Genomic DNA, 26,925 nt, shown 5'->3' with positions numbered 1-26,925 from the left:
TATTTTTTCGTACAGCATTTTCCTTATTAATTCTTAACGTTTATTTCACTAATTAATTAGATGCAGTTGATACATAATTTTGTACTATATATTTTTAACTCATTTTGATGTGGCATATTAATTATTAATTCTTTTTTATAAGTTTATAAAAAATTGTGAGCATGAATTTAAAAACTATATAACCTAAGATTATACAGTAATTTCTTGTGTTAAAAATGTGGCGTTAATATTTTTCTTTAGCTTCTGCAAAATATACATATAGCTAGCCAGTAGCAGCGTGATGTGGTTAGAAACCAAGCTTTTAACCAACCTATATTATTTTCTTATTCAAATATCCAAGTTTTGGCACTTGACAAATTGTCATTTCCAAATCAAAACAAATTTTAATGCAAAACCAAATCCCCACTATTGAACATGCATCTGTGGTGTCTTATACGTACGTCATTCCCATCTTGTGTGGCTCGAATTTATAGTTTGCACTTTGCACCAATATCACCGCCCCTAGGTATGTTTGGAGATAATGTAATTAAAAGGATGTTAAATACTGTATTCAAATTCGTTAAAGAAAGTTACAACACGATTTATTTTATAAGAAGGGTTAATTTTGAATTCTCAATTATTTGTTTAACAAGACACAAACTACTATTACTTATATAAATTATTATCAATTTAAAGAATCATTCGATAATATTATTTTAAAGAGTCATTAAAATAATAAAATTATATAATTAGCCCATAAAGTATTAGTCATCAATTTAATTTCTATATTAATATATTTTACTAATATTATATTGAGAGGCTAATTTGAATTATTTTTCAATACTTAGGAATTATATAGTATTATTTCTAATATTTAAGGAATTTTTACTTATATAAATTGTTTATTTTAAGGACTATTTTAGGAGAGGGAGTAATACTTTAGAGATTAAATTGGTGGTTTATTCTTTATTTTATTATTATACTATTAACATTATTTATCTTTATTTAAAAAAAATCCAATCTTCAATTTAAAAATACAATTGATAAAAATTAATTAGAAAATAAAAAATTATACTTATCTACAAAGATAATTTTATCTATAAAATAAAATTTTAATTTATTTAAAAATATATTAACATATTTTTATATAGTTTTATTGGGTAGATTACACTCTCCTCTCCTAAAATATGCAAAAATTATTTTACCCTCTTAATCTCTTATGTTGAAATATACAATTTAATCCATGTAAGTTAATATTATTAAAGTAAATTATGCTTCTCTACCGTGAAAGGATGTGAGTATTATGCTACCTTACTTTCTTGTGTTGAAATATTTACAATTTATAGTCTATTAACTTTAGCATGATTAAAGTAAATTGCACTTTTCTCCCTGAGAGATTTGAGTATTAGATTGCCCTTCCTTCTTATGTTCTTATAAAAGTTTAGTTCATCTAACTAACATTATTATATAATATTCTTTAAAAGATTTAAAATATTTTTTGATTAAATTATATTGAAATAGTTTTACCTTATCAAGTTTTAATTTCCTTCTCTCTTTCGATATCCTAACATTGCTTTCTGCTTTCGCATCAATGATGCTTATCTTTGTAAGGAGTTGCTACAAAATTAAATGCTGATAGTAACAAAATGTCTAAATAATACATACAGTAAAAAATGATATTTGATGGAGAAAGAATTTATTACTGAAAATATATTATAAAATAATTTAGTAGCATATATTTTAACTAATGATCGTTTGGTCAAAAACTTGGTTTATAATTATTTTCACAAGCTGAGTTTGCACTTTATTGAACATGAATTGTTTATGCCCTTAATGCAAAGTTACCATCTACTCCTCAAAGTTGCAAAGAGAGGAACAGTTACGTACTCAAGGTAAATGGGCTAAAAAGAATCATAAAAATACGGTATAACAATAACTCAAAGAACAACAACTCAAATCTGTTGAAGCAATAATTGACAAGCTCTCATTTCCATTAATGCGGAAGTGCTTTTTGCACCCGCAAGGTCTAGCAACTCTTTGGAAGTATTCAAATCAGAAATGGCATGCAAATACTACAAAGTTTCTTAATACACCAGTCTTATTTGAAATGGGAAAACAATTTGAACAATCATAAACATCACTAGAGGTTCAAGTGAAATACTTTGTCAGCACAAACTGCTACAATAACTAGACCAGCCAAATCGCCAACAACACAACCTACAAAATAGGCAAATAAAATATGGAAAGCCAAAAAAGATTAGTTTTAAAAACAATTTGTATTTTTAAAAACCGAGTTACAAAAATAACTTTTAAAAAAACTTTTTGTATGGATCATATCACAAAATATATATGAATCGAACATAATCAACATGTAATCAATCCTTCCTTGAACATGATCTTTCATTAACATCCTTTCTTTCGCAATCATAAAACTTGAATTTGTATGAAAAACCTGATTGATACTTGAATGACTTTATTAATACTTGAATGAGAGAGAAAGATCAGGACAAGATAAGAAAGACATAATCTTTTATACTAGTCCACTCTCTATTTCTAGAGAAGTTAATCTAGATATTTGATCTACAACCTGAATTAGATTCCCACTATGCATTAAAAATTCTTACAAGCAATCACAACCAATCTACAATTTCCACCCCAGAAAAAGAGACCAAGGCACCCAACACTAGGGTCTTTTGTGAATATAAGCCTAAGAGAACCCTACTTTTTGCCCAAACTAGAAAACCTTATTCTAGCATGCTTTAAGCGATTCATGCATAGACAAAAAGACCGTGTAAAAACCATACACAAGAAAAACCAAGTAAGAGAGATACAACATGGTCAATCTTTCCACAAAAATCTTGCTGGATTGAGAAAGTGATCTTCTTCTACTCAAAAGACACAACTCACTTCCAAGAAAAGATCTTCAAAATCAAACAATTAAGAAGTTGTGAGTTACTATATAGTTCTTTTCTTTTCTTCTCTTATTCACTAATTACAACACAAAATCTTGCTCATTATGAAGGTAAGATGTTATTTTCGAGATGTATTGAGTATCCTCTATTGATCTCTTAATGTGTAGATGTGAACACAATCTGGTTATTTATAGGGAAAACAATTATAACCGTATGTAATCGATTAAATCTATAAGGTAATTGATTATTTCAACAAAGTAATCGTTTAGATTATCTAAGTAATCGATTAAAGTGTTGATTCAACATCTGGAAAGTAACTCAAGAAAAATGTAATTGATTAGATGCTCTAAGTAATCGATTAAAGTGTTCTTGTTCACCCTTGAACAACTAATCGAGAGAGAAGTAATCGATTAATCCACTTGATGATTGATTAAAGCAGAGACTCCTAAATAAATTAGTCATTGTCTCAAACAATAGAGTAATCGATTATGAGATAGTTGTAATCGATTAAATCGATACGAGACTTAACTCTTTAAGCTTCATACAGCTTGTTGTAATCAATTAAAACAAAGAGTTTTTGCCTTTGAAGAAACTTTTATAACTTAGAAACTTTTCTTCATTCTAACCATGATGATGCAATACATATATCGAATGTACTAGGATACAACAACCAAGATAACAACCAATACAAATGTCATTCAAGGAAGTTAGGCATGTAAAAGCCAAAACTTCTTCAAGCTTTTCCTTGAGCTTCAAGATTTAGCCTTAGGTTGTTCATTGTATTGCTCATGTTGCTCCCCTCATCTCTAACGATCTCCCTTTTTTTTTGGCTTTGATGATGCCAAACATAAATACAACATTGAGTGCATTTGGAGAGTCAATCTTGAGATTGGATTGGAGACTTGATCCTTAGTCTTATCCTAAAAAATTCTTAACACTTAAGAAGAGATTAATTCATCATTATCATCATCATATATGTCAATTCATTATTCTGTATCATATATATAAATAACAATGCAATGCTCAATGCTATGCAATGCATTCAATATACAATAGTGTATATTCTTCTCCCCCTTTTGGCATTAACAAGGCCAAAAAGGGTGATTATACACAAAACAGAACATACAAGTAAAAAGAGAAATAAAATCATATTTCATTAAGCATAAAGCATTACATAATCATTAAATAAAGACAAACAAACTTAATCATCGTCTTAAAACTAAGACAAACATAACTTGACATAACAGACAGACCATCAAACAACAAAAACAAACACATGAACATAACTACACTTCATCCTCATCCAAGTTCAAGAGGTTACTAAGAGATAACCTAGTTTATATGTTCTCAAGCCTAGTTGTAATGTTCTCTAAGGAACTATGAACTTCAACTTGGTGTTCTTGAAGGAGATGAAGGATAGCATCCAACTTCTAAAAGACTTAAAAGGGTTCCATTGTTGAGATGGCTCTTGTTGAGCTTCTTCTTCCATCTGATTGATGTTTTCTGTTGTTGGTGGCTCGCTAGCCATAATCCATTCATGATCAACATATGTCATGCCAAGCTTCTTGAGATGCCTTTTGGTTATCTCATTCGAGGCTTTGGTGAAGTCTACTATCTCGTTAAAAACATCAATATTAAAGTAATCAATGAATCTAGTGGCTAAGATAGCATATGGAAATTCATAATCCACTAGTCGATGACTTTTCAACATGATATCTTCAATCAGGAGTACCCAATTCACTTGAATACCTGATTTTAGCCCATATACGATCTGCAAGTCGTTGTCAGTAACTTGAGCAAGATTGTTGGACTAGGTGCCATAATGTATGTAATGATATATACTAACATTCTATCCTCAATTGTGAAACCACCAAGACCTAGTCGGTTTCTCAAAATCCTTGATGGGTCAAGAAGCATACCTCTGTATGTCCCCATCTTGTTGTAGCCATCCATTGATTCCTCAAATTTGCAAGCTCCAACCACATCTATCCCTACAACTGCTTTCCAAACTGCAACGTCAATAACCATCTCTACACCATTGACAGTAGAGTATAAATTCCTTCCATGTTAGCACGAGCACATGTATAGAAGACTTTACCAATTCTGGGTAAAAGGTTCCTTTCATCTGCACGAACTTTGATAGACCATATGGCTTGAGCAAGTTGGGAAAGTTGAATCCTTGCTGAGAGAACCATTCTAAGTTCAGAAACTTGGGGATTCTCACATTCTTCATGACATAGATCATCTTGAAATCAATTTTCTAATTTTCGTCCGTGAACCACGTATCCAACTTTTTGACAACTGCTTGAGAGCACTCTCTTTGCTTCCTTTTCGAGAACTTGGCTTTCTTTTGAGCTTTGGAGGGGTTGCTGGCCATTTTTCAGAAGGAGGCTCGAAGGTAGAAGAAAGCCTAGGGTTTAGAAGTGGTAACTATTAAATAGTTGAAGGTGTGACTGAAGTGAAGGTTTGATTTGCCTTTTATAGAGGGAAAGTGACGTTCTGGTTGACTATGGTAAGTGAAAGGAGTAAATACTGGAGTAATTGAGGTTTTGATGAGGTGAAGATGAAGAAATGTAACGGATTATATGCAACAAACATACAAGTAATCGATTAAACTGACCCTCGTTTTCACTTAAAACCAAAAGTTGCTATAAGTAATCGATTGAAATGCAAGCGTAATCAAATAATATGCCAGAAAAACTCCCCCTAATGCCATTGTAATCGATTAAAACAAAATGAAATCCACATCAAATACAATCATACAAGCATGTAATCAATTAAATAGACATGTAATCGATTTAAACATAAACTTTTAAACAGAAATACCAGAAACACAAAAACGACAATCGATTAAAACACAAGGAAACTAATTAAAACAACAAGTTTTCAAAACAGGAAATACATATCAAGCAATGGTAATCGATTAAATCATGGCATAATCAATTAAAATAGAAATAAATAATGAAATAACTAAGAAAAACATGTGATCTTCAAACAAACTAGGTATTTGCATGAACCAATAAGCTAGGACACACACTAAACAAACATAAATGATATGAGTGACAATATGAATCACACACTATGCAAACAAGATGTTATTCTATGCTAGATGTATCCAATATGCCTAGTTCATTTCTAATGTAAAATAACTTATCTCTAGAAAGAGGTTTAGTGAAAATGTCTGCTAGTTGATGCTTACTATCAATGAACTCAATGCAGCAGTCACCTTTAGACACATGATCTCTAAGAAAATGATGTCTTATGTATATGTGCTTAGTCCTAGAATGCATCACATGGTTCTTGGTTAGATTAATAGCACTTGTGTTGTCACAATTTAGAGGAATGTGATTAAGATTTACTCCAAAGTCTTTAAGTTGTTGCTTCATCTAGAGACTTTGAGCACAACAACTTCCTGCAGCTATATACAACTTCAACAGTTGAAAGTGCGACACAAGCTTGCTTGTTACAATTCCAAGACACTAGAGAACTTACAAGTATATGACATGTCCCACTTGTACTTTTTTTTATCTAATTTGCATCCCACAAAATTAGAATCTCTGGATCTTGATTCATCCACTGATTTACCTTTCTCATTTAAGTCAAGGTAGGTTGATGTAGCCATAGGAGTGGACGCTTCTTTGCATTTTTCCATACCAAATTTTTTTATTAGTTCTATGCAGTATTTCTTTTGACCGAGGAAGGTTCCATGTTTCATTTTCTTGACTTGGAGTCCTAGAAAGAAATTTAATTCTCCCATCATAGATGTCTCAAATTCTTTTTTGCATACAACATGAAAATTCCTTGCATAAGGTTTCATTAGTAGAGCCAAATATAATATCATCAACATATATTTGAACAATTAACAAATCATTGTTTACTTTCATAATTAACAAAGTTTTGTCAACTTGACCTCTAGTGAAAGATTGTTCAATTACAAAAACTGCTTAGTCTATCATACATTCATACCATGACTTTAGTGTTTGGTTTAAACCATATAGAGCCTTTTTCAATTTGTAGACATAGTTAGGATGTTCATAATCCAATAAACCAGGTGGTTGGTCTACATACACTTCTTCTTCAATGCGTCCATTGAGGAAGACACTTTTTACATCCATATGAAAAAAAATTGAAATTCATAATACATGCAAATGCAAGTAGCAATCTTATAGCTTCTAACCTTGCAATCGAAGCGTAGGTTTCATCATAGTCAATTCCTTCTTCTTGGTTGTATCCTTTTGCAACCAATCTTGCTTTATTCCTCACTATGATGCCGGATTCATCAAGTTTTTTTCGAAACAACCATTTATTTCCGATTGACTTGTGAGAGGTTGGTTTAGGAACTAAATCTCATACTTCATTTCTCTTAAACTGATCTAGCTCTTCATGCATTGCCATTAACCAATGTTCATCACATAAAGCTTCACCAATGGTTCTTGGTTCAACATGAGAAACAAAATCCATGTTGTTACACATAATTCTAAGTCTAGAGCGCGTAGAAACACCCTTTGAGATTTCTCCGATTGTTATCTAAGGAGAGATCTTTCTGAGTTCTCCACTCTCTAGGAAATTCTTTAGGCATTGTCATAGAGATCTCTTTGTTTTGCTCAAGTTCTTCAACCTTGATGTCATCTTCAAGAGTAGAATCATTTTCCTGAAAACATACATCCTCTTCTAAAGAATTTTCTTGAATAATAGAGTTAGTTTCATCACAAACCACATGTACAAATTCTTCTATAATTAAAGTTATTTTATTGAATATTCTATATGCCTTACTATACAATGAATAACCAAGAAAAATAGTCTCATCAGCCTTTGCATCAAATTTGCCAAAAGAGTCTTTACCATTGTTTGAAACGAAACACTTATAACCAAAAACTCTTAGGTGTGAAATGTTCAATTTTCTTCCTTTGTACAGTTCATAAGGAGTTTTCTTCAAAATAGTCTAATAAGTACTCTTTTCAAGATGTACCAAATATAGTATGTACAACATCTGCCCAAAAGTACTTAGGTAACCTTGTTTCATTTATAAGGGTTCTTGCACCTTCTTCGAGGGATCTATTTTTCCTCTCCACAACATCATTCTATTGAGGTGTTCTTAGGGCAGAAAAATTGTGGTGAATTCCATTTTCTTCAAAAAAAAATTTCAAAAGACTTATTTTGAAACAATGTTGAGACCTTTTTCATTTTGAATCACCTTGGCAAGTTTGCGAAAAGCATTAAGAGCTTCATTTTTGGTTTTCAAAAACAAGGTCCAAGTGAACCTTGAGTAGTCATCCACTATTACTAAGCCATAGTAATTTCCACCTAAACTCATTGTTCTTGAGGGACTAAATAAATCAATGTGAAGTAGTTCAAGGGATTTTGAAGTAGAAACAACGTTTTTGCTTTGAAAGGATTTTTTAACTCGCTTCCCTTTTTGACAAGCTTCACATAGTTTATTTTTCTCAAACTTGAGTTTTGGATGACCAATTACTAAGTCTTTCCTAACTAGATGATTTAAATTATGCATGTTAATGTGTGTAGCCCTACGATGCCACAACCAAGAATAATCTATTTTACTCACCAAGAAACTTAGCTTATGAAAAGATGCATGCTCAACATTCAACATATAGATATTACCTATTTTCTTATCAATGTGGACAACTTTACCAAATATGGCTTCACTTATAAGACAACAATTTCTGTTGAATTCAATCTTGAAGCCTTTATCACAAAGTTGACTAATGCTTAGGAGGTTATGCTTTAGACTATCCACATATAACACATTCTTTATCTGAGTTTTGTGACGTATCCTCCATCTTTTGACACAAAGTCGGAGAGTTTGGACTTGTCACCCATCATGTGCCTAGAGCAGCCACTATCCAAGTATCGTAGTGAATCTCTGGCTTTTAGGCATACCTACAAGACAAAATCAATTAGAGAGAGGTGGTACCCAATTTAAGTTGGGTCTAATGGGGTTAATCTTCACAAATAAATCTTTTGGAATCCACGTGCATTGTCCTCTCTGAATGTCAAACCTTCTAACATAGCAATTATATGATGTATAACCCTTTTTCATTCAATAATGACATGTTTTTGCATTTATCTTAGAATACACCATGTTCCTCTTTTTTGAGACCTTGGTTGGGTTCACCCCTTTTGAGGATACAAATTGAGTTTTCTTTGAAAATGAGGTTTGCTTGTTATACCCCAAGTCAGTCTTGTCTATAGTATGCTTTTGCACATTGAGCATGTGATTAAGATCACTCTTTTCTTTATTCAATTTTCCAAAACAAATATTTAAGGTAGGAAAGCTTAGTTTGCATTTTCATACATTCAGCATGGTGATCCTTTTTGAAAATTTCAAGCTTAGTTTGCAAAAACTTGTAATCATCCATGTTAAAGGAAGTAAAGGTATCATCACAAGCAGTGACTTTACATCTTGAAACAATTTTCAGTTTTCTTTTCAACTTTTTGATTAAAACAACAAGCCTTTGAGCTTCCTCATGCATCTCATTAAATGCTTCTAAAAGTTCTTCATAATCAGGATTTACCTTAGTTTCTTCACTTGATGACGGATCATTCATGGACTTTGACATTAAGCATATGTTAGCAATTTCTTCTTCGCTTGAAGAGTTGGAAGTTGTTGATGCACTATCTTCCCATACTATGTAGGTTTTCTTTTGTTTTCTATCCTTCTTCGCTTTCTTTTCACCAACATGTTTTCTAAGGTAGATAGGACACTCGGATTTAATATGGCCTTGCTTACCACATTCAAAGCATGTATAGTTGTTGTTGTTGTTGTTGTTGTTGTTGTCAATCTTCTTGGAGGATTTGGAGAATTTTCTGTCCTTGGATTTCCTGAGAAATTTTCCAAATTTTCTTACCATTAAATTGAAATTTTCTGCATCTTCCTCACTGCTAAAACTATCTTGATATTCCTCCCTTGAGGAGTTGACTTTTAGTGCAACCCCTTTCCTTTTCTTTTTTGTTTCTTCTGCATAAGATTATTGAGTCAATTCATGTTCATAGACTAGCAATTTACTGAAGAGAGCTTCCATCATCATTGTAGCTAGATTTTTGGATTCCTTAATTGCTGTAATCTTTTGGTTCCTAAGTTCTTCTGAGACAATTTAAGATCTTGATGTTCAACTCTTCATCTTCAACCATTTTTTTAGACCAAGGGATGGTTCACAATTTGAGTGAATCTTGTTTGAAGTTTTGAAATGGTTTCCCCATTCTTCATATTCGGATATAAGAGTATTCTTTCTTGCTCTTCTCACATTCGATGTACCTTCATGAGTGACTTCAAGCATATTCCAATTTTCTTTTTGCACTTTTCTTTTCTTATCATTTCTCTTTCCATCCTATCCTTTAGGTATTAATTCACCATTCACTTCTTTAGTAGAAATGAAAGGACCTTTAATGATGGCATTCCATGCACCAGGATCAATTGATTGAATAAAGATTTCCATTCTCTTTTGCCAAAAAAGAAAAATGTTCACCCTCAAACAATGAAGCTCGATTCAAAGATGCATTCTCTTTGAAAGTGATTTGTTTTGAGCCCATCTTGTTAGAAAACTGTGATCTTGAGTAACTTTCAAGACTTAGTTCTAATACCAATTGAAAAAAGATGATGAAACTCAATAAATCAAGAAGAGTGGTGAATTGGTTTTCAAAACAATTTGTACTTTTAAAAACAGTTACATAAAAGAAACTTGAAAATTTCTTTTGTATGGATTGTATTACAAAACATATATGAATTGAACGTAATCAACACTTAATCAATTTTTCCTTGAACATAAAAGTATCAAGCATGTATCGTGTACACAAATATTAGCACATTATAGTAGCTCAAGTCAATACCTCAATCAACCTTATAATGAACATAAAAATAATTAATTGTTTTGACCTTTGAAAGTTGTTTTGGTCATAGAGCAGAAGTAAACTAAAGTAGACATTTTTCTTCCAGCTTTGTGCATATTGGGATCTCATGAGGAAAAAATTTACAAAAAAATTAGAAGTAAAAGGGGAAGTATAAATAGTAATTGTCAACTTTTTTTAAGAAAAAAGGTTATCTCTCTCTAAGGTAACATAATAATAGAGAAAAATTGTATGCAAATTTTTAGGTTTATTTTTGTGTTGTTTTCTAATTAATATTAGAGTTTAGTCTTAATAATTTGTGTATTAAAAATTTGCATTAAAGAATAATATAGATTATGAAAACAAATTCTCTAATTTATGAACATTCAGTCGCATGAAATATTTTGATGGAAAATTTTGTCACTCCGATAGTTCTACGTGATTTGAACGCAATTGTTTTCGTTCTATGCCAACAAAAATTCTAATCTTGTTTAAAATATCATTTTAGTGACTACATTTAAATTGTGAAATGAAGTGCATATTTATAATTGTGAAAACTTGACATTCTTCTACGTTGTATTTTGGTTATAAGTTTTTGTTAAATTGCATGTGTAAAAAAACTAATTGCCAATAAAAAGTAACAAAGTATAAGACCCTGTGCGAAGAGAGACAAATCGCAGATCTGAATTGCCACAAAAATAATCCCTCAATCATTCCAAACACATTTGTTAGCTATTATCACTTATCTCTTTTTTAACTCCTCTTTTGCCTCAACTTTTAGGAGTTCCAACTTTCTCTTGGTGTTAGCCTCTCCCATTTTAAGTTTGGTGTTAGTGTTACCTCATTTGTGTCTCAAACCCTACACCAAGGTATCATATTATTGAATTTGTTTACATAATTTAGACCTCATGGTGAGTTGGGATTGTATAAAATATTTATAATTCTAAAATGTGAATATCATTTCGATGCATGTGAAAGTCAAATGAATTTATTCACCAAAATCGAATCAAACCTATAGAAATTTGAAATGTCATTAGTTTTTTCATTGCAACCATTTTAGTCTTTTCTTTCGTAGATTTTTTTATTTTGAAATAATCAATGTCATGATTGATGTTTGAGGAAATTGATACTTTCAGTTGATGATTAGTGTTGTAACTTGTAAGGTCCTATAATGGTTGGAATATCATTACTATCTGATCTATGGAATATCATTACACAGGACGAACCTATCAATCTTCTACCTTTTTTTTCTACAATGGCCACCATTGTCTCTTTTGGTGCTGCCACCTCTTTTGCCTCAGAGGACTTCTTTGGGTATGATTTTTCACTAGTTTTTCTCTACAAAATTTAATCTAGCATAATATTAACATTTATTTTAATCATTTATGTGTTTTACATGGAGTTAATTTGGATATTTAAATATCTTTTTTATCATGCAAATATATTACTTTTTGTTTTTAGTCTATAATTTATGTGTTTATGATTATGTAATATTTAAACTTGTCCTCTTTAGTCCATCAATTATAAAAATGCTTATGTGGCTCCATAAGGAGTTGTACCACTTGACAATCCCAAATTACAAATGTAACAACATCAAATGGAATTTAAGTATAATAAAAATTATTTGGTTTGGATGGTAAGTAGTAAATGTTTTTATCCTTTCTCTGCATCATTTTTTTATTTTTTTTTTTGTATTCTTTCAAAAAATGGTCATGTATGCAAATTTATATTCACTATAATGTTGAATTGTTGATGTTACAGTGAATGTTGTGGGAGATGGAACACGTAGTTATAATGTATCTAGTGATTTTTGTAGTTTAAATTTTAAGGATGCATCCCTAAACTTTGCTTTACAAAGTTTACAAAATATGCAATGTTGACAAAGATATAAGGAGTATGAAAAAAGAATGTTGAAATTATTTCTCGTTTGAATTATGAATTTTTTCTTACTTTTCCCCCTACATTTTTTACATTTCTTTGGTCAATATTGAGTTTATAATAACAATCTAGCGACAAAACTTTAGTTTCAGACCAACAAATTGCTTATTGTGATGTTGGAGCAACAATGTCTGAAGATTTCATTCCAAGTATAGGAAGTGTACCTGGGAAATATTTTTACCATGATTCTCTAAAATATAGTACCAAACACTACAACATTGAGCCTAAATCACTATTTTCTGCTTTTGAATTAAAGTCATTTGCAATTGTTACATTGAAGTCATTTTTATGTTCTATTTTCCTCTTATGGAGCCTCATGCAAAGATGGAACACGAGCATGATGAATTTCTACAAGAAAAATAGGACAGTCTTCCTGGCAATTTGAGTGTTCCCTCCAAAAAGTCGTTACATCAAATCATCCGTGAGGTGAGACTTATTTTATGCCTCTCATTGTTGGTTCAACTATAATGTACAATTGCCATTAATTTGTGATTTAGTGCTAGAAACTTAGAATCATTGATGATGAGATATTGTATGTAAATATATTACAAAATCTTCCTAAACTATCAAAATAAATTTTCATAAAATATGGCTCTTATATGTATGTAGACGTATCTGTTTCTTTTTCTTAATCTTCAATTGTAATGCAGAAAAAACACCAAAGAAGCTAGTTTAATTATGATAAGCAACCAATCACTTAAAGAATTCTTCCTTAAGAAAAGCTATAGTTTAAGTGGAGAGAGCCAAACACTTAAATACTTCATACTTCGTTAAGCATCCCATACTATTCAATGAGAGACTAATTAGACACCATTAATACCTAAGTCCCTATCAAATTCATTCAAGTTGAATCAATTATAGATAACACCAATTTATTTAATTTTATCGACATCAATTTTTTATATATGTTTTTTTTATTCTAAAGGGAACTTTATGCCAGTAATCGATTAATCATTATATTGGTCATTGAATTTTTATTTTGTGGGAAAAAAAACAAGTAACATAAAAGTAGAGAGAAAAATAATATGATATTTGTTCTTTATCACATTATTGTTTTTCTCTCTACTTTTATTTAACAGTATTTGGAAGATAGCTACTTAGGTTGATTTGTTTCAAATTCTTCATAGGTTATTGTGGTGACGTGTTTTAGAAAGAATTGTTATCCATTATGTTTCATGATGAATGTCATGGAAACTACTTAAAGGTGCATTGTTTGTTTCCCCAAATTATTTATAAATTCCAAATTACTTGGATTAGATGACTTGAGAATAAACACAATAAAAAATATTAATTATGATCATTCAATATCATTTTCTTAAAATCTCACAGAAATTATATTTATATGATCTTTTGAACAGATGTTCCTGAATTAGCTGCTCACAAAGCTGAAAGGAAAATGCCTACTTTAGTTTACTTCTATGACCAAAACAACTTTCAAAGGTCAAAACAATTAATCATTTTTATGTTCATTATAAGGTTGATTGAAGTATTGACTTGAGCTACTATAATGTACTAATATTTGTGTACATGGTACATGCTTGGGATTTCAACATCATGGATTGTCCAAATAGGCATTGGACTATTTCAATTCTTTGAACAAAAGTCAAAGAATCAAAATGATAATATTAACAAAGTTGTGAGAACAAACTTCTTAGACAGAAGGTTTTAAAGGCTACAATTAGGTGCAATGCATCTCTAATTTTTGCCTCTATTGAGACAGAGATTGGGACTACCCTTTTCGTCCTTGAGTTGGCCAGTGGGTTGGTAAGAATATAAGATGAATATTTCATGCAAACATTGTCACATTTTCATTAGTTACTTTCATATAAATACTAGTTAATCATCTAAAAAAGAATACTAGTTATACATTCTTTGATAATATTTTTTCAATGCACTATCTCATAATTACACAAAAGTGTTCCCAACACTTGGAGTGAAAAAATTAGAATCTATTTTTCATTCAAAATATACAACGATAATAAATAAAGAAAAATAGATTTGTATATCCGGGTGCACGTTCTTGAAGCAACAATTTTTTTCCCAATAGTGTGAAGACTATATGTGTATCCACATCCAGACTAATCTCTATTGTCAACTCTTTGATGAGTGGAACTCTAAAGAGCAAAATTTCTTTCTACCTTCTGGTGCACTTTACCTCAGGTAGATGCTTCTATTTATACTGATATGGATTTAAGCCTTTTTTCAAAGAAAAAAAGGAAAGAATTTATTTAAAATAATTTCATATCTCTTTATCTTTATAAAAATAAAAATTACCTCATATCTTTCATTGTAAGAAGTTTTTTGATATAAGACAAAGATAATTCACAATTAATCGCATAACTAATTACCATAATTAATCACATGATCTACTTCTGATATGTAACAATAAAATATTGTTCTTATTTTATGTACAACATCCACATTTATAAAATAATACTCCCTTATTTATATTAATTATATTCTTGGTGTTAGCATAAAATATAATAATATTTCACTAAAATATTTATAAATTAAATTCTCTAATTTAATTATCAAATAAATTATTTTCTTTTGCAAAGATTAGAACACTCTGTGTTATCTCATAGGTTCAATATTAAACGGGTAGTAAATTAATAATAATTAATTTACTAATCAAGGTAGGTGTCTAACAACACCCCCCTTAACGTCCGGATAACACGAAGTAACATATTTTATATTCAAGAACCAATAGAAAAATAATGTAATATTTCCTTCCATCTTTTATAGCTCAAGTTAACTCTAGAGTATATTATTATTGTGAAACTCTAATAAGCTAACACATTTAATCAATGAATAACTTAAGAAATTCTTTTCTTCTTTCATTTGCCCTGGCCAAGGTTTTAATTTTATCATAGAGATCAAGCTCATTACCTAAAGTTGATGGATCCCTTCTTGATTAATCATTAATTTTACATTTAATCATATCCAATATTCATTCAATTAGTGCCCTAAGGCATTAAAGGCCAGAAATTAAAATATAACAAAAAAAAAAACTTGTTAATTACTATGATAATCTAAGATCAAGGAAAAATATTCTATTTCTTCTTGAGAACTTCCCATTGACGGTAATATTAATTATTAGAAATTCTCAATTAAGTCAGTTCAATGATGACTTCCACATATATATCATTTATATATGTAATTTAATAAATGAGATCTATTAATCTTTATCTAATAAAGATCATTACATATATATTGATCTATTTATATTATTGATGTCCTATTCACAATAATCCTATGATCAAGAACAATTTAGATTAAAATTATAAAGAACTTGTTTCTCATTATGATAATCTCTATCATGATAACAAACCTCAAATTTTAATCAAGGACTTGTCAAATTAACAATTTAATAAAACAATAAATATGATAATAAAATAAAGAACAATTTTTTTACTAAAATTGATAACATGATGGATTGGATCTTGGACATACATATTTATCCCCAATACTATCTCTTATTTGATGAAACCTATATGAGTTTCACTAAATATGTTGGTCTTATTCCCTATTTGATATATCATATTTCCAAACTAGTTGGACTCGTGTGGATTTTAATCAATAAGATAAAATGTGTTGAAAAATGAACTACAATCTCTAGCTAACACCTTTGGTTGAATCATGCAAAACTTATTAGAGATAGAAGGAGCAACATGATGATTAACCTAAGGCTAAAGGTTGAAGCTCAAGGAAAAGCTTGAAGAAGTTTTGAAGATGTTTTGGCTTTTACATGCCTAACTCCCTTGAGTGACATTTGTATTGGTTGTTATCTTGGTTATTGCACCTTAGTACATTTGATACATGTATTGCATCATGCATCACCATGGTTAGTGTGAAGAAAAGTTTCTTCAGAGGCAAAAACTCTTTGTATTAATCGATTACAACCTCACCTCACCGTAATCGATTACAACAAGCTGTTTAAAGCATAAAGAGTTAAGTCTCATATCGGTTTAATCGATTACCGTTATCTCATAATTGATTACTCTGTTGTTTGAGACAATAACTGATTTATTCAGGAGTCTATGCTTTAATCGATTACCTAGTGGATTAATCAATTACTTCTCTCTCGGATAGTTGTTTAGAGGTGAACAAGAACACTTTAATTGATTACTTAGATAATCTAATAGATTATTTTGTTGAAATAATCGATTAGCTTATAGATTTTATCGATTATATACGGTTATAATTGTTTTCTCTATAAATAACCATCTTGTAGATTGGTTGTGATTGCTTGTAAGGATTTTTAATGCATAGTGAAGATCTAATTCAGGTTGTGGATTATATAACTATATTAACTTCTCTAGAAATAGAGAGTGAACCAGTATAAAAAATTGTGTCTTTCTTATCTTGTTCTGACCTTTTTCTCTCATTCAAGTAGTAATCAAGTTTTTCATAAAGATTCAAGTTTTATGATTATGAAAGAAAGAATGTCAATGAAGGATCATATTCAAGGAAGGATTGATTAAGGGTTGATTACGTTCGGTTTATATATGTTTTGTGATACGATTCATACAAAAGTTTTTTTAACTTTTTTTTTATAACTGTTTTTAAAAGTACAAATTGTTTTGAAAACTAATTTACCCCCTCTTGATTTATTGAGTTCCATCATCTTTTGTCAATTGGTATAAAAGCCAAGTCTTGAAAATTATTCAAGATCACAATTTTCTAAATTTTAAAATCACTCAAGTTCTAAATTTTAATTTTACAACTTTTTATGTTACCCTTTACAGAAATTTGATCTTCTAAATTTTAAAATCACTCAAGTTCTAAATTTTAATTTTACAACTTTTTATGTTACCCTTTACAGAAATACCAATAACCGCAGACAACGGACGGAGGTGCAACACGAGGGAGACACACTATCAACAAACTACAAGTTACAAACAGAGTGGGTAGATGACTAGAGTGACGAAGTGCACTAGAGATGGCTAAGAGCGGTTAGTGACCTCCTCCAAACAGCTATGTCAGGAATATGACTCCACATATTCCTATGTTTCAATTTTTAGAACAATGTCAGCATCTTGTAGCGCAATATAACTATGCATTTGCAAACCTTTCCCAGGAAATAGTTTTATTGGGAAAAAAATAGAACAAGAAGTAATGAAAACACGACAGAATGGACATTAGACTATGCAAGAAAAAAAAATGAACATAATCGTTTATATTTAACCAAATTTCATACCATATGTTTTGACATAGTTCCTTCCATTTTTTTGCAACAAATTAGTCTTAGATATGTTATGGTCACATATTGATGAAATAGGATCCAATAATACATGAGATAAGTAATTTTACAGTACATAAGACAAAGATATATAATTAACAATAAACTTAAAGCCCCACAAATGTTTTCACAGGTTTCTTCTTGGCTTCAAATAAGACCAATTAATAACTTATGACAAGGTTGGTGAGTGCATATGCATAATATCTCTAGCCTACACTAAAAATTAGGAATAATTGCTTGAATTTGGTGGTACTACTGTATATTTCTAGCTAAACCCACAAGAGATTATAAACAACATGAAAAACCACATCATGAAGCTCCGCAATAATCCAAAGCCTTCTTACCTTGACCATTATGTTGAGACCACTTCAAACGTGATCGAAAATATCACATCTCTCACACACAACACATATTACGCTAACTACTTAATTAGCTTGCATAATTAGATTCCAAAATATTAATTAGTGTAAGAAAATAATTTTAGAAAATAATTTTTGGAATGTATTAATATATGCAAAATATAATTTTTAGAATATTTACTCATTTCCAAAATAAATTTTAGAGCTTAATTTTCAGAATAAGAAAATAAATTTAAAAAATCGAAAAGTAAAATGTATAAATAAAGAGGAAGACTGCAAATATCAATTGTCAAAACTTAAGTCAACCCACATTGTTGTGTTCGGAGCATATTATCAGGTTTAGGCATGTATTCCAAAATGCTTGTTTGAGAATGTTGTCCGAAAATAAAACATGTTAACTCTAGCATTTCTGGGTTTCGAACCCAGCACCCTATGGTTATAGGAAAGTACCATTACAACTAGGCAAAGTTGATTAGTTGGTAAAATGATAGCAACTATTGACTCATTGGTTAACTTTTGACCTAGTGATTTGGTATCTCAATCCAATTCGATGACTATCGTAAAGACATTTGGAAAAAGGAAGTGTTGAGACTCAAACTTATTAAGATAAATAGTCATTTTCGTCTTTAAATGTGTAGAACGTTGATAAATTCATTTCCAAAAGATGAAAATTCAAATTTTAGTTCGCGAAAGTGAAAAAAGTGTGACTAATCCACTCATCTATTAACTTCCGTATGTTACTTTTAATAAAAGAGATTATGTGATACATTAAGCGCTCCACACATTTAGTGACTATTTATCCAAAATATAATTTAATCTTCATCTTTTTTTAATCGTTGCAAGCATAACATTACAATAAAACAATTAAAAAAATAAGAAAGCAAGCATAAGTTAGAACAAACATAGTAATAAAGCATAATATTGATTAATATCTATCTATTGCTCTGAAATTTTTAAAGTGACAATACCTTATCCAAAATATGAGACTCAAACAAAAATGCACAACCATTAAGATAATCCTTACAAAAAAAAAAGAGATCCAATTTGATTTTGTTACTACCTAATATTGTCACAATATAAATTATAGAGCAACAAATAAATTATGCTTATTAATTAATATTATGTTTATTATTATATTTGTTCTAATTTATGCTTGTTTTCTTATTTTTAAGTGTTTATTCTAATGTTATACTTGTAACAATTTAAAAATGAAAAAAAAGATTAAATTATATTTTGGATAAATAATCATTTTCGTCCCTGAATGTATAGAGCACGGACAAATTCATTCCTGAATGTGTCAAGTAGACTCTTTTATCAACATAACGGATAAAAGTTAACCGATGAATATATTTATCGCACTTTTATCACTCCCGGAAACTAAAATTTGAATTTTCATCTATTAAAAATGAATTTATCAACACTCTACATATTTAAGAACAAAAATAATTATTTATCCAATGAGTAATTTTGTCATACAATTAAAACCGGAGTCCTGGAAGCAAATCCCTATTACTGGCTCATGAAGTATGAATAAGAAAATTCCAAAAGTACCATAATACCACCAGGCCCCAACCCACTCACTCACTCCCCCTTTCCATTTAGAGTTCTCTCTTCCAAAACCCAAAACAAAAACCTCACTCACCTCTGCTCTTTTCTGTGAATCACTTATCACTTAAGAAAATAAAAGAGCAAACGAAATGTTGCGGTCACTTGCGAGAGCCGTAGCGACCAATCATCGATGGCATCACAATCACGCCACGTTCTCATCTCTCAGTCACTCTTCTAGGCCCCCAAAGCCCACACCACCCTTCAAACCCGATCCCAAAAAATCCGCCCCCAACGCCGCCGCCGCCGCCGCACTCATCGACGAGCAGGAACGTCGCCGGCAGCTCGACGCCGACGATAAAAATCCTTCTCTCGATGTGGGGTCCAACGGCCGCCCTCTCTTCTCCGCCGCCCCTTCCTTCTCCCACCTCTCCCGCAACGACGTCTGCACCTACTTCAAGCTCACGTACTCTCCTTTACTCACTTTGTTTGTTTTGTTTTTCGTTGTGGCATTTTGTAGAACACCTTGTGTGCGTCTTTTAGTTTGACGTTTCTTCCGGACTCTGCGTTCCTGAGTCGGTTTGGTTTTGCAGGAAGGATGCCCTGAACAAGGTTTTGCCAGAGGGATTGCCAGTGGGTATGGTCAACGAGTTTCAGGACTCCCTGCGAACGGCTTTGCTTGTTCGCCAGAGCTTCTTGGATCTTCGTGATAACTTCAGGCGCGTGGTTGATCCCCCAATGTGGTCCTCTAATGGTAAAGGTGCGGTTTTTGTAGCCCCAGATGGTTGATCCTTTCGAAATGCTTGATTTTTTTTTTTTGGGTGTTTGGTAATGCATTTTTGAGGCTCAAATCCTTAGTTTTAATTTTCATTATCAAGTAAGCTTAGGAAAAATAAAATTTGGGACAGTCCTGAGTCATTTATCGGAACACAATATTATCTTACCTAAAAGGAGCTTTTCACAATAGAGCTTTTAGATAACCTCTTGTAGATAAGATTATCCAAACAGACCCATTGTCATCTATCGTAAGTTTATTAATTTTTATAATAATTACCTTAAAAGTTGAATGTAAAATTTTTCATTGCCTGAAAACTTTTTTTTTTTTTCAGGAGTTAAAGTTAGGAAGCAAGTTGTGTTAGATGGTCCCGTTAGCTGTGGGAAGAGCATTGCGCTTGCAATGCTTGTTCAGTGGGCTCGAGAAGAAGGTTGGCTGGTTCTCTATGTTCCTAAAGGCAAGGATTGGACTCATGGAGGATTTTTCTATAAGCACCCACAAACTGGTTTATGGGACACACCTGTCCAGGCTGAGGATGTCCTCAAGGCAAGATTGAATTTTAATGTTTTTAAGTTTTACCTGTGTTTTGTGTTTGCTCTTTAAGTTGGGGGTAGGATATGCTAAAGCCATTTCTTGATTACTACTTTACCATCAATAAGTCAGTTTATTAACGCCTGTATAGTTGCCTAGGATGGTATGGTATTGAACTGTCCTTATGGCTCAAATGGTTCTCTATTCCTGTGTCAATTGGGAACCTATGCAACTATTTGTATTCACCTAGTTGACCTTGCAGTTTATCCATAAGTATAAGTAGCATGTTGCAAATTCTTAGAGGGATATATTTATATTTAGCAATTTTTAGTGAATAAGTAAAGGAAAGGATTAGTATGCCTTTCTTTCATTTTGTTTATTTTTTAACCATATTCTTGCTCTATCTTCCTTTTCATGAATATTTTGAGAGTGTAGTTGTTTTAACTTGCCCTATGTTGTTGTATTTATCTTTTTATAATATTGTATCCATGAAGGCCAGAGGAGTGAATATCTACATTATCCTCATATCCCGTGATAATAATGTTGGGTACTTCACCCATTTCTACTGTTTTGTTTTTGGCTTCTTGGATTCATTACCCTGAGTTATTTTGAATGTTATGTATTGGTCATTTATTTCCAGGATTTTTTGAAGTACAATGAGTCCTACCTAAAGGAAATGCCATGCCAAATATTTGATCCAATCCTATTAGGTGAGGGTGCTGGTGTTGGATGGTTGAAAGATGTTGATTCCTTGGCAATACCTGAAGGCACAAATTTATACGAGCTGGTGAAGACTGGCATTGAGCAGACACATGCAGCCATTGGAGTAGTTGTTCGTTTGAGGAAAGAGTTATCACTTGTTAAAGACAGGCCTGTTCTTATTGCAGTAGATCAAGTGAGAAACATATTCCTTGATGCTAAATGAGTAAATGATGCTCATTCTTTGAAATTATTTGTTCTCAAAATTGGGCTATGCTATATTTTGATTGTCGTTATTTCTGTGGTTGTCTTTCTCCAGTATAATAACTGGTTTACATTCAGTGAATATGAGGAGCCAGTCACTATCCGTTCTTGCCGGCCAATACATGCTAGGGAACTTGCAATGGTTGGTACATTGCTTCTTGTTACTTTAAACCATAGTTAACAATATATAGCAAGGGATGGGAGAGAGCTTTAATTTCTGGTATTTGTATTTATCTCCTTAAAATTACTTGGGTCAACAATTAGGCTTTCGTGCAAATGATTAGATACCTCTTTCTTACTATTGCAGGTGAAGGCTTTTAGATCAATGGTGCATGATGATATGATGGTAGGTGCCTTTTCTCATTCAACAGCGGTAGGAAAACTTCGTAAAGACTTACCAGATGTTCCAGTAGATGCTCGTGTTATGTTTCCTCGATACAGTTTAGATGAAGCCGAGACTGTTTGCCATTATTATTTAAGGTATGCTTACACAGTCATAGTCTCTAGTTTCCTGGTTGATAACATTGGTTATGATATCCTGGTAACAATTTCTTGTTTATAGCAGGTAGGAAATCATTTGTTAATAAAACAATCAGTCTAAAACACCTAGTCTACTTTTGTATCCCATAATTTTTTCCTTCATTCAATTTTGTAAGTTTTCCTATTTGAAATGTATAATTATTTGTGCATTTCCAATATCCAAGGTACATCAATAATTTCTTCAAAATAAAAAGATACATTCTGGATATTTAACTGGTTCTTCAGCAAATTATGAATGAAGTAATGACCTTTATATTTATAATATCTTTTATAGTCCTTAAGCAGGAGTATTAATCTCAATCATCTCTTGATTACTTGTGTCTTCTAATTCTTGTCTCTAGCCTTTATCTTGTTTTGGTTTGTTACTAATGCAAATAAATTCCTCTGCTTGACAGTTGTGTTTCAGTTTATTGAAGTTATGTTTTCATTTTTGACAGACAAAGGCTAATTCGTCGTGAAGCATTCTCAGAAGAAAATTGGAAGAAAATTTACTTTTTATCCAATGGAAATGGAACAGAAATTAGGGGGTTGGTTCCTTTCATGCGATGACAGACAACAGATGCACTATTTTTTCACCAATGAGTTGTGTTCTGATTGTTGTTTTTAATAATATTTATTTTTGCCATCCATTTCCTTCAACATAGGATACAGATGGATTGCTATTTGCGTGATCCACTTCAATCCTATTAAGTAGCACTAACAATTATTCTCAAAGGCAATGTACTATTATGTATATTAACTTGCATCTTATAGTTTTAGAATCAGTAATAATTTTCTTAACTTATACTTAAATAACATTATTCGTAAACTAATGACACTCGTAGAAGCACACATTCAAGGATATTTTGCATTTTTTATCATACACAGTTAAACACTAATCTTTTTAAGGGGAGGTAAATGTACTACTCTTGTAAGTGTTTTGTGCTTAGACTAGGGTATAATCTCCCTCCTCCCTTTCGTGTACCTAAAAAAAAATAAACACCGTTAAAACATACATGATAATGTCATATAATCGAGCATTCATAGTTACTATTGAACGTTTAAATTACAAAGAAAAGATTGCAAGGAAGATGAGGAGTGTTCATAAATCGATTTACTAAATAAACCTAGAAAATTGAAATAATCAATTTTTCTATTGAATTGGATTGAATTTTTGATTTGATTTTGAAATCTAATCCAAACCAAAGTTATTTATAGGTATACATTTCTATTTATAAATTTATATACTACTCATGTTTATATTTTAGTTATGAAAACTATATTTAATTGATTTTTTTAATAATTATTTGATTAAAGGTACATAAACTTAATTATTAAGTTGTGTAAATTTACTTGTAATAGTATATATTTAAATGGTTATTTTACTATTAGTTCTTTATTGAATTATATAAAGGAGATATTTAATATTTTAAATTATGTTTTATTATATTTATTGTATATCTTAACATTGATTTAGCCTTTCTAAAAAAAAAAACGATTTTAAATAGTTTTTCCAAAGAAAAAAAATAAAACAAAAAATCAATTCAATTTAAATAACTTTAAATTATATTAAATTTAAATTTTAAACCAACTTATAATTGAATGATTAATTAAGAACATTGAAGTAATTGGATTATATAATTTTATTTCTTCAAAATTTGATTAATTCAATCTACAAACACTCCTGTGTAACATGGTTCATAAAAAGGATAAGTAATTAGCATAATACAAGAACACAAGTCTTGGAGTGGAAGGAAAAAAAAAAAGAAGAAGAAAGAGACTAGGTTCAAAAAGCAGAAAGAAATTTGCCATTTGATATGACATATTCTTATTGCTAGGTGCTACCCTCATCACCTCTCATAAGCTTTTTGAGGGCCTCCATCTCCTCCCTGCACTTTGACATGGAACTTTGGGGAGGGAAACAAAGACCCTAACTCCTCCTTTCACTGAAGGATTCAAGTTACTAGGAGGCAAGAAAAGGCACAAGTCCACATACCCAACATGTTCCATGGAACTGGTACTATATTCACTGAAGCCTTCCATCCAAAATCTACTTCTTCCATCAAACTCAGCTGCCTCCAATCTGTTAACACCACAGATGCACATGTTCCTTCAACCCTAATGTTCCTTTGTCTCATTGTCTCCAACATGTTTATTGTGTTTCTGATGTACTCATTTTTAGAAGGAAGCTTTTTGCTCTCTTTGATGAGCTTCACAACCTCTGAGAGTGGTTTTTCATCAAGTTCTTTTACTGTTAGCACTACATTTGAACCCACAAAAGCATTCCCATAATACCCTTCTGGCAAAGGTTGATCCAATAGGTGCCGCACTCCAACTGCTAAACACAGCATGGTTTTCCCATTACAGCTCAGTTCCAAAGCTCTAGCCCTTGACCTCCAAACATATGCACCAAGTGCTTCAACAGTTGTGAAGCTTTCTTTCACAATATCATCACTTTCCTTCATCAGTCCATTTTGAGTCTTTTTATGCTCTTACCGTTTAAGTTAAAGCATTAATGTGAAATCTCCTTGGTTGGCCAAAATGGCGAAACTGCCCTTGAAGTCTCATCTATGGGAAATTGGACTGGCTCCATATTAAGAAGTAGTGTCCCCATTAGTCTCTCCCTCTCCCACACAGGTTTCACTGAGGGCTCACTTTTTCCACATGCAAGTTCAGCCAAGGCTCTGAAGAATTTAGATGCACCAAACCCATCACAAACACTGTGTGACAAGCCCATTCCAAGGGTGAAAGCCCCACAGAGAAACTTGGTCACCTTGAAAACCAAAGGGTGATCATGAGAATTATTAGGTTTATCATCAGCAAACACTAGTTTCTGTGCAGTTGGAGCATCAATCCCTTCAAGGTAGTGAAGAGAAGAGAGCTCACAGTTTGCAGTTACCTCCAAAAATGGAATTCCATCAGCATTGCAGTTGATTCCAAGTTTTCCATCATCAAATGTCACTATCTTCCCAGCAAGTGGATAATAGTAAACAAAGGCCTTCGAGAGGGCTTCTTTTATCACATGAGAAGGGTCTAGTTGGCCATTTGGTGAATCAAGATTTCCTTCGTAGACATAAATGGTTTGACCACTGTCAATGGTGGACAGTGCAAGAAGTTCAGGTGGTGTTGGCTTAGAGGGTTTAACTATCACAACATCCTTCATATTAAGGACAAGGGGTGTCTTTAGGTTTGCCATAGAATTTAATGCGTAAAAAACAGATATGCGAGGATATGAGAATATATATGTATTAACTATTAAGTGAGATATATGAGATGGATCTGCTTCATATGTATATATAGATAGAATTGATTGTGTAACTCTCCTTTGGTCTTATCCATCCATTTTGAGATTGGAATCATTACACTCCCAACTCAGGAAGTGGGATTGATTGAAGAATTTGACACTCGCACTTATGGAATAGGAAAGTGGCACCTTGATTAGGAGGGAAAAACGGGATTTGAAAGTGTAGCTTACAATTAAACTACCAACTTTGTTACTCTTGTAACATGCAGAAATTTGAAAGAATTTTGTTCGCTAAAACTAATGAAGATTATATGTGTGGAACTTACTATAAAATAAGTTATGAATGGTTGCCTGTGGTTGCTAAGTATCATTTTTATGCAAGTGAAATGATTACTCAAATAGTCAAATTGTTTCTGTGTTCACAGCAATGTGGTTTTATCATCATCATATCTTCTGTTAACACTAGAGAGATATACTTGTTGGAAGTTCAGAAATAACGATTCAATGCTGGGGACACATGAGAACAGTAATATAGTAGTTGGATAATATATATTTTCCGTGGTGAGTGGAGATTCAAGATACGTGTATGTGAGCAGATAAATCCTGGATCGCACTAAATAAAAGTTATATTGGTGCAGGTTTCAATTCACACCCAGAAATCACACGAATATTTAATTTGTACACTTGAATTCATAATCTCAAACGGTTTTTGTGAGAGGATGATATATATAGTAGTGTACAAGAACATGTACGCACTATATGAAGTCATAATAGAATGCTTTTTTGAATAACTTGACATTGGTACTTGATGAATGATTCTAGTGCAAGCAAGACACATACGGTGTGCTTCGTGGAAGACAGGCATATGTGCGTGTAAATACTATATGGTATTTTGTAAGAGACTATAGAGTATAAGAGAAATAATCTTTATAATATATAATTGAATGAATGATGATGAAGGGTTAACTCATCTCATATGTGCTCTCATTTGGCCATAAACAAATACAAGTATGTCAAGGAAAGATAAGAATGAAAAGTAAAACAATCTTATATATTGTATGATAAACTTTATATAT

General features: G+C 31.6%; 1 protein-coding gene and 1 pseudogene across 2 annotated transcripts; one reads left to right on the top strand and one right to left on the bottom strand.

Annotated features, from left to right (window-relative positions):
* The first annotated feature begins 19,810 nt into the window (after window positions 1–19,810).
* Window positions 19,811–23,410, top strand: LOC114373587 (28S ribosomal protein S29, mitochondrial-like). 2 transcript variants are annotated; one of them, XM_028331079.1, is made up of 7 exons: window positions 19,811–20,283; window positions 20,411–20,577; window positions 20,927–21,138; window positions 21,764–22,018; window positions 22,142–22,228; window positions 22,394–22,566; window positions 23,064–23,410. In XM_028331079.1, the coding sequence occupies exons 1-7, from the start codon at window positions 19,970–19,972 to the stop codon at window positions 23,173–23,175; spliced, it is 1,320 nt and encodes a 439-aa protein (XP_028186880.1). In that variant the 5' UTR covers window positions 19,811–19,969; the 3' UTR covers window positions 23,176–23,410. The 2 variants fall into 2 exon arrangements, with proteins under 2 accessions (XP_028186880.1, XP_028186881.1); XM_028331080.1 differs by lacking the exon at window positions 23,064–23,410 and having other exon boundaries at window positions 19,812–20,283; window positions 22,142–22,306; window positions 22,394–22,527.
* Window positions 23,411–24,294: 884 nt separating this feature from the next.
* Window positions 24,295–25,858, bottom strand: LOC114373833 (annotated as a pseudogene).
* Window positions 25,859–26,925: the final 1,067 nt, after the last annotated feature.

This window comes from Glycine soja, chromosome 11 (genome assembly GCF_004193775.1).
Source record: "Glycine soja cultivar W05 chromosome 11, ASM419377v2, whole genome shotgun sequence".
Classification (NCBI taxonomy): Eukaryota; Viridiplantae; Streptophyta; class Magnoliopsida; order Fabales; family Fabaceae; genus Glycine; species Glycine soja.
Note: the sequence above shows the minus strand (reverse complement) of the source record. Positions and strands in the feature narration are given on the sequence as shown.

Coding starts and splice junctions, on each gene's coding strand:
- LOC114373587 (XM_028331079.1), top strand. CDS start 19,970: ATGTTGCGGTCACTTGCGAGAGCCGTAGCGACCAATCATCGATGGCAT. Junction 20,578..20,926: donor GTGGTCCTCTAATGGTAAAG/GTGCGGTTTTTG, acceptor TTTTTTTTTCAG/GAGTTAAAGTTAGGAAGCAA. Junction 22,229..22,393: donor ATGCTAGGGAACTTGCAATG/GTTGGTACATTG, acceptor TTACTATTGCAG/GTGAAGGCTTTTAGATCAAT.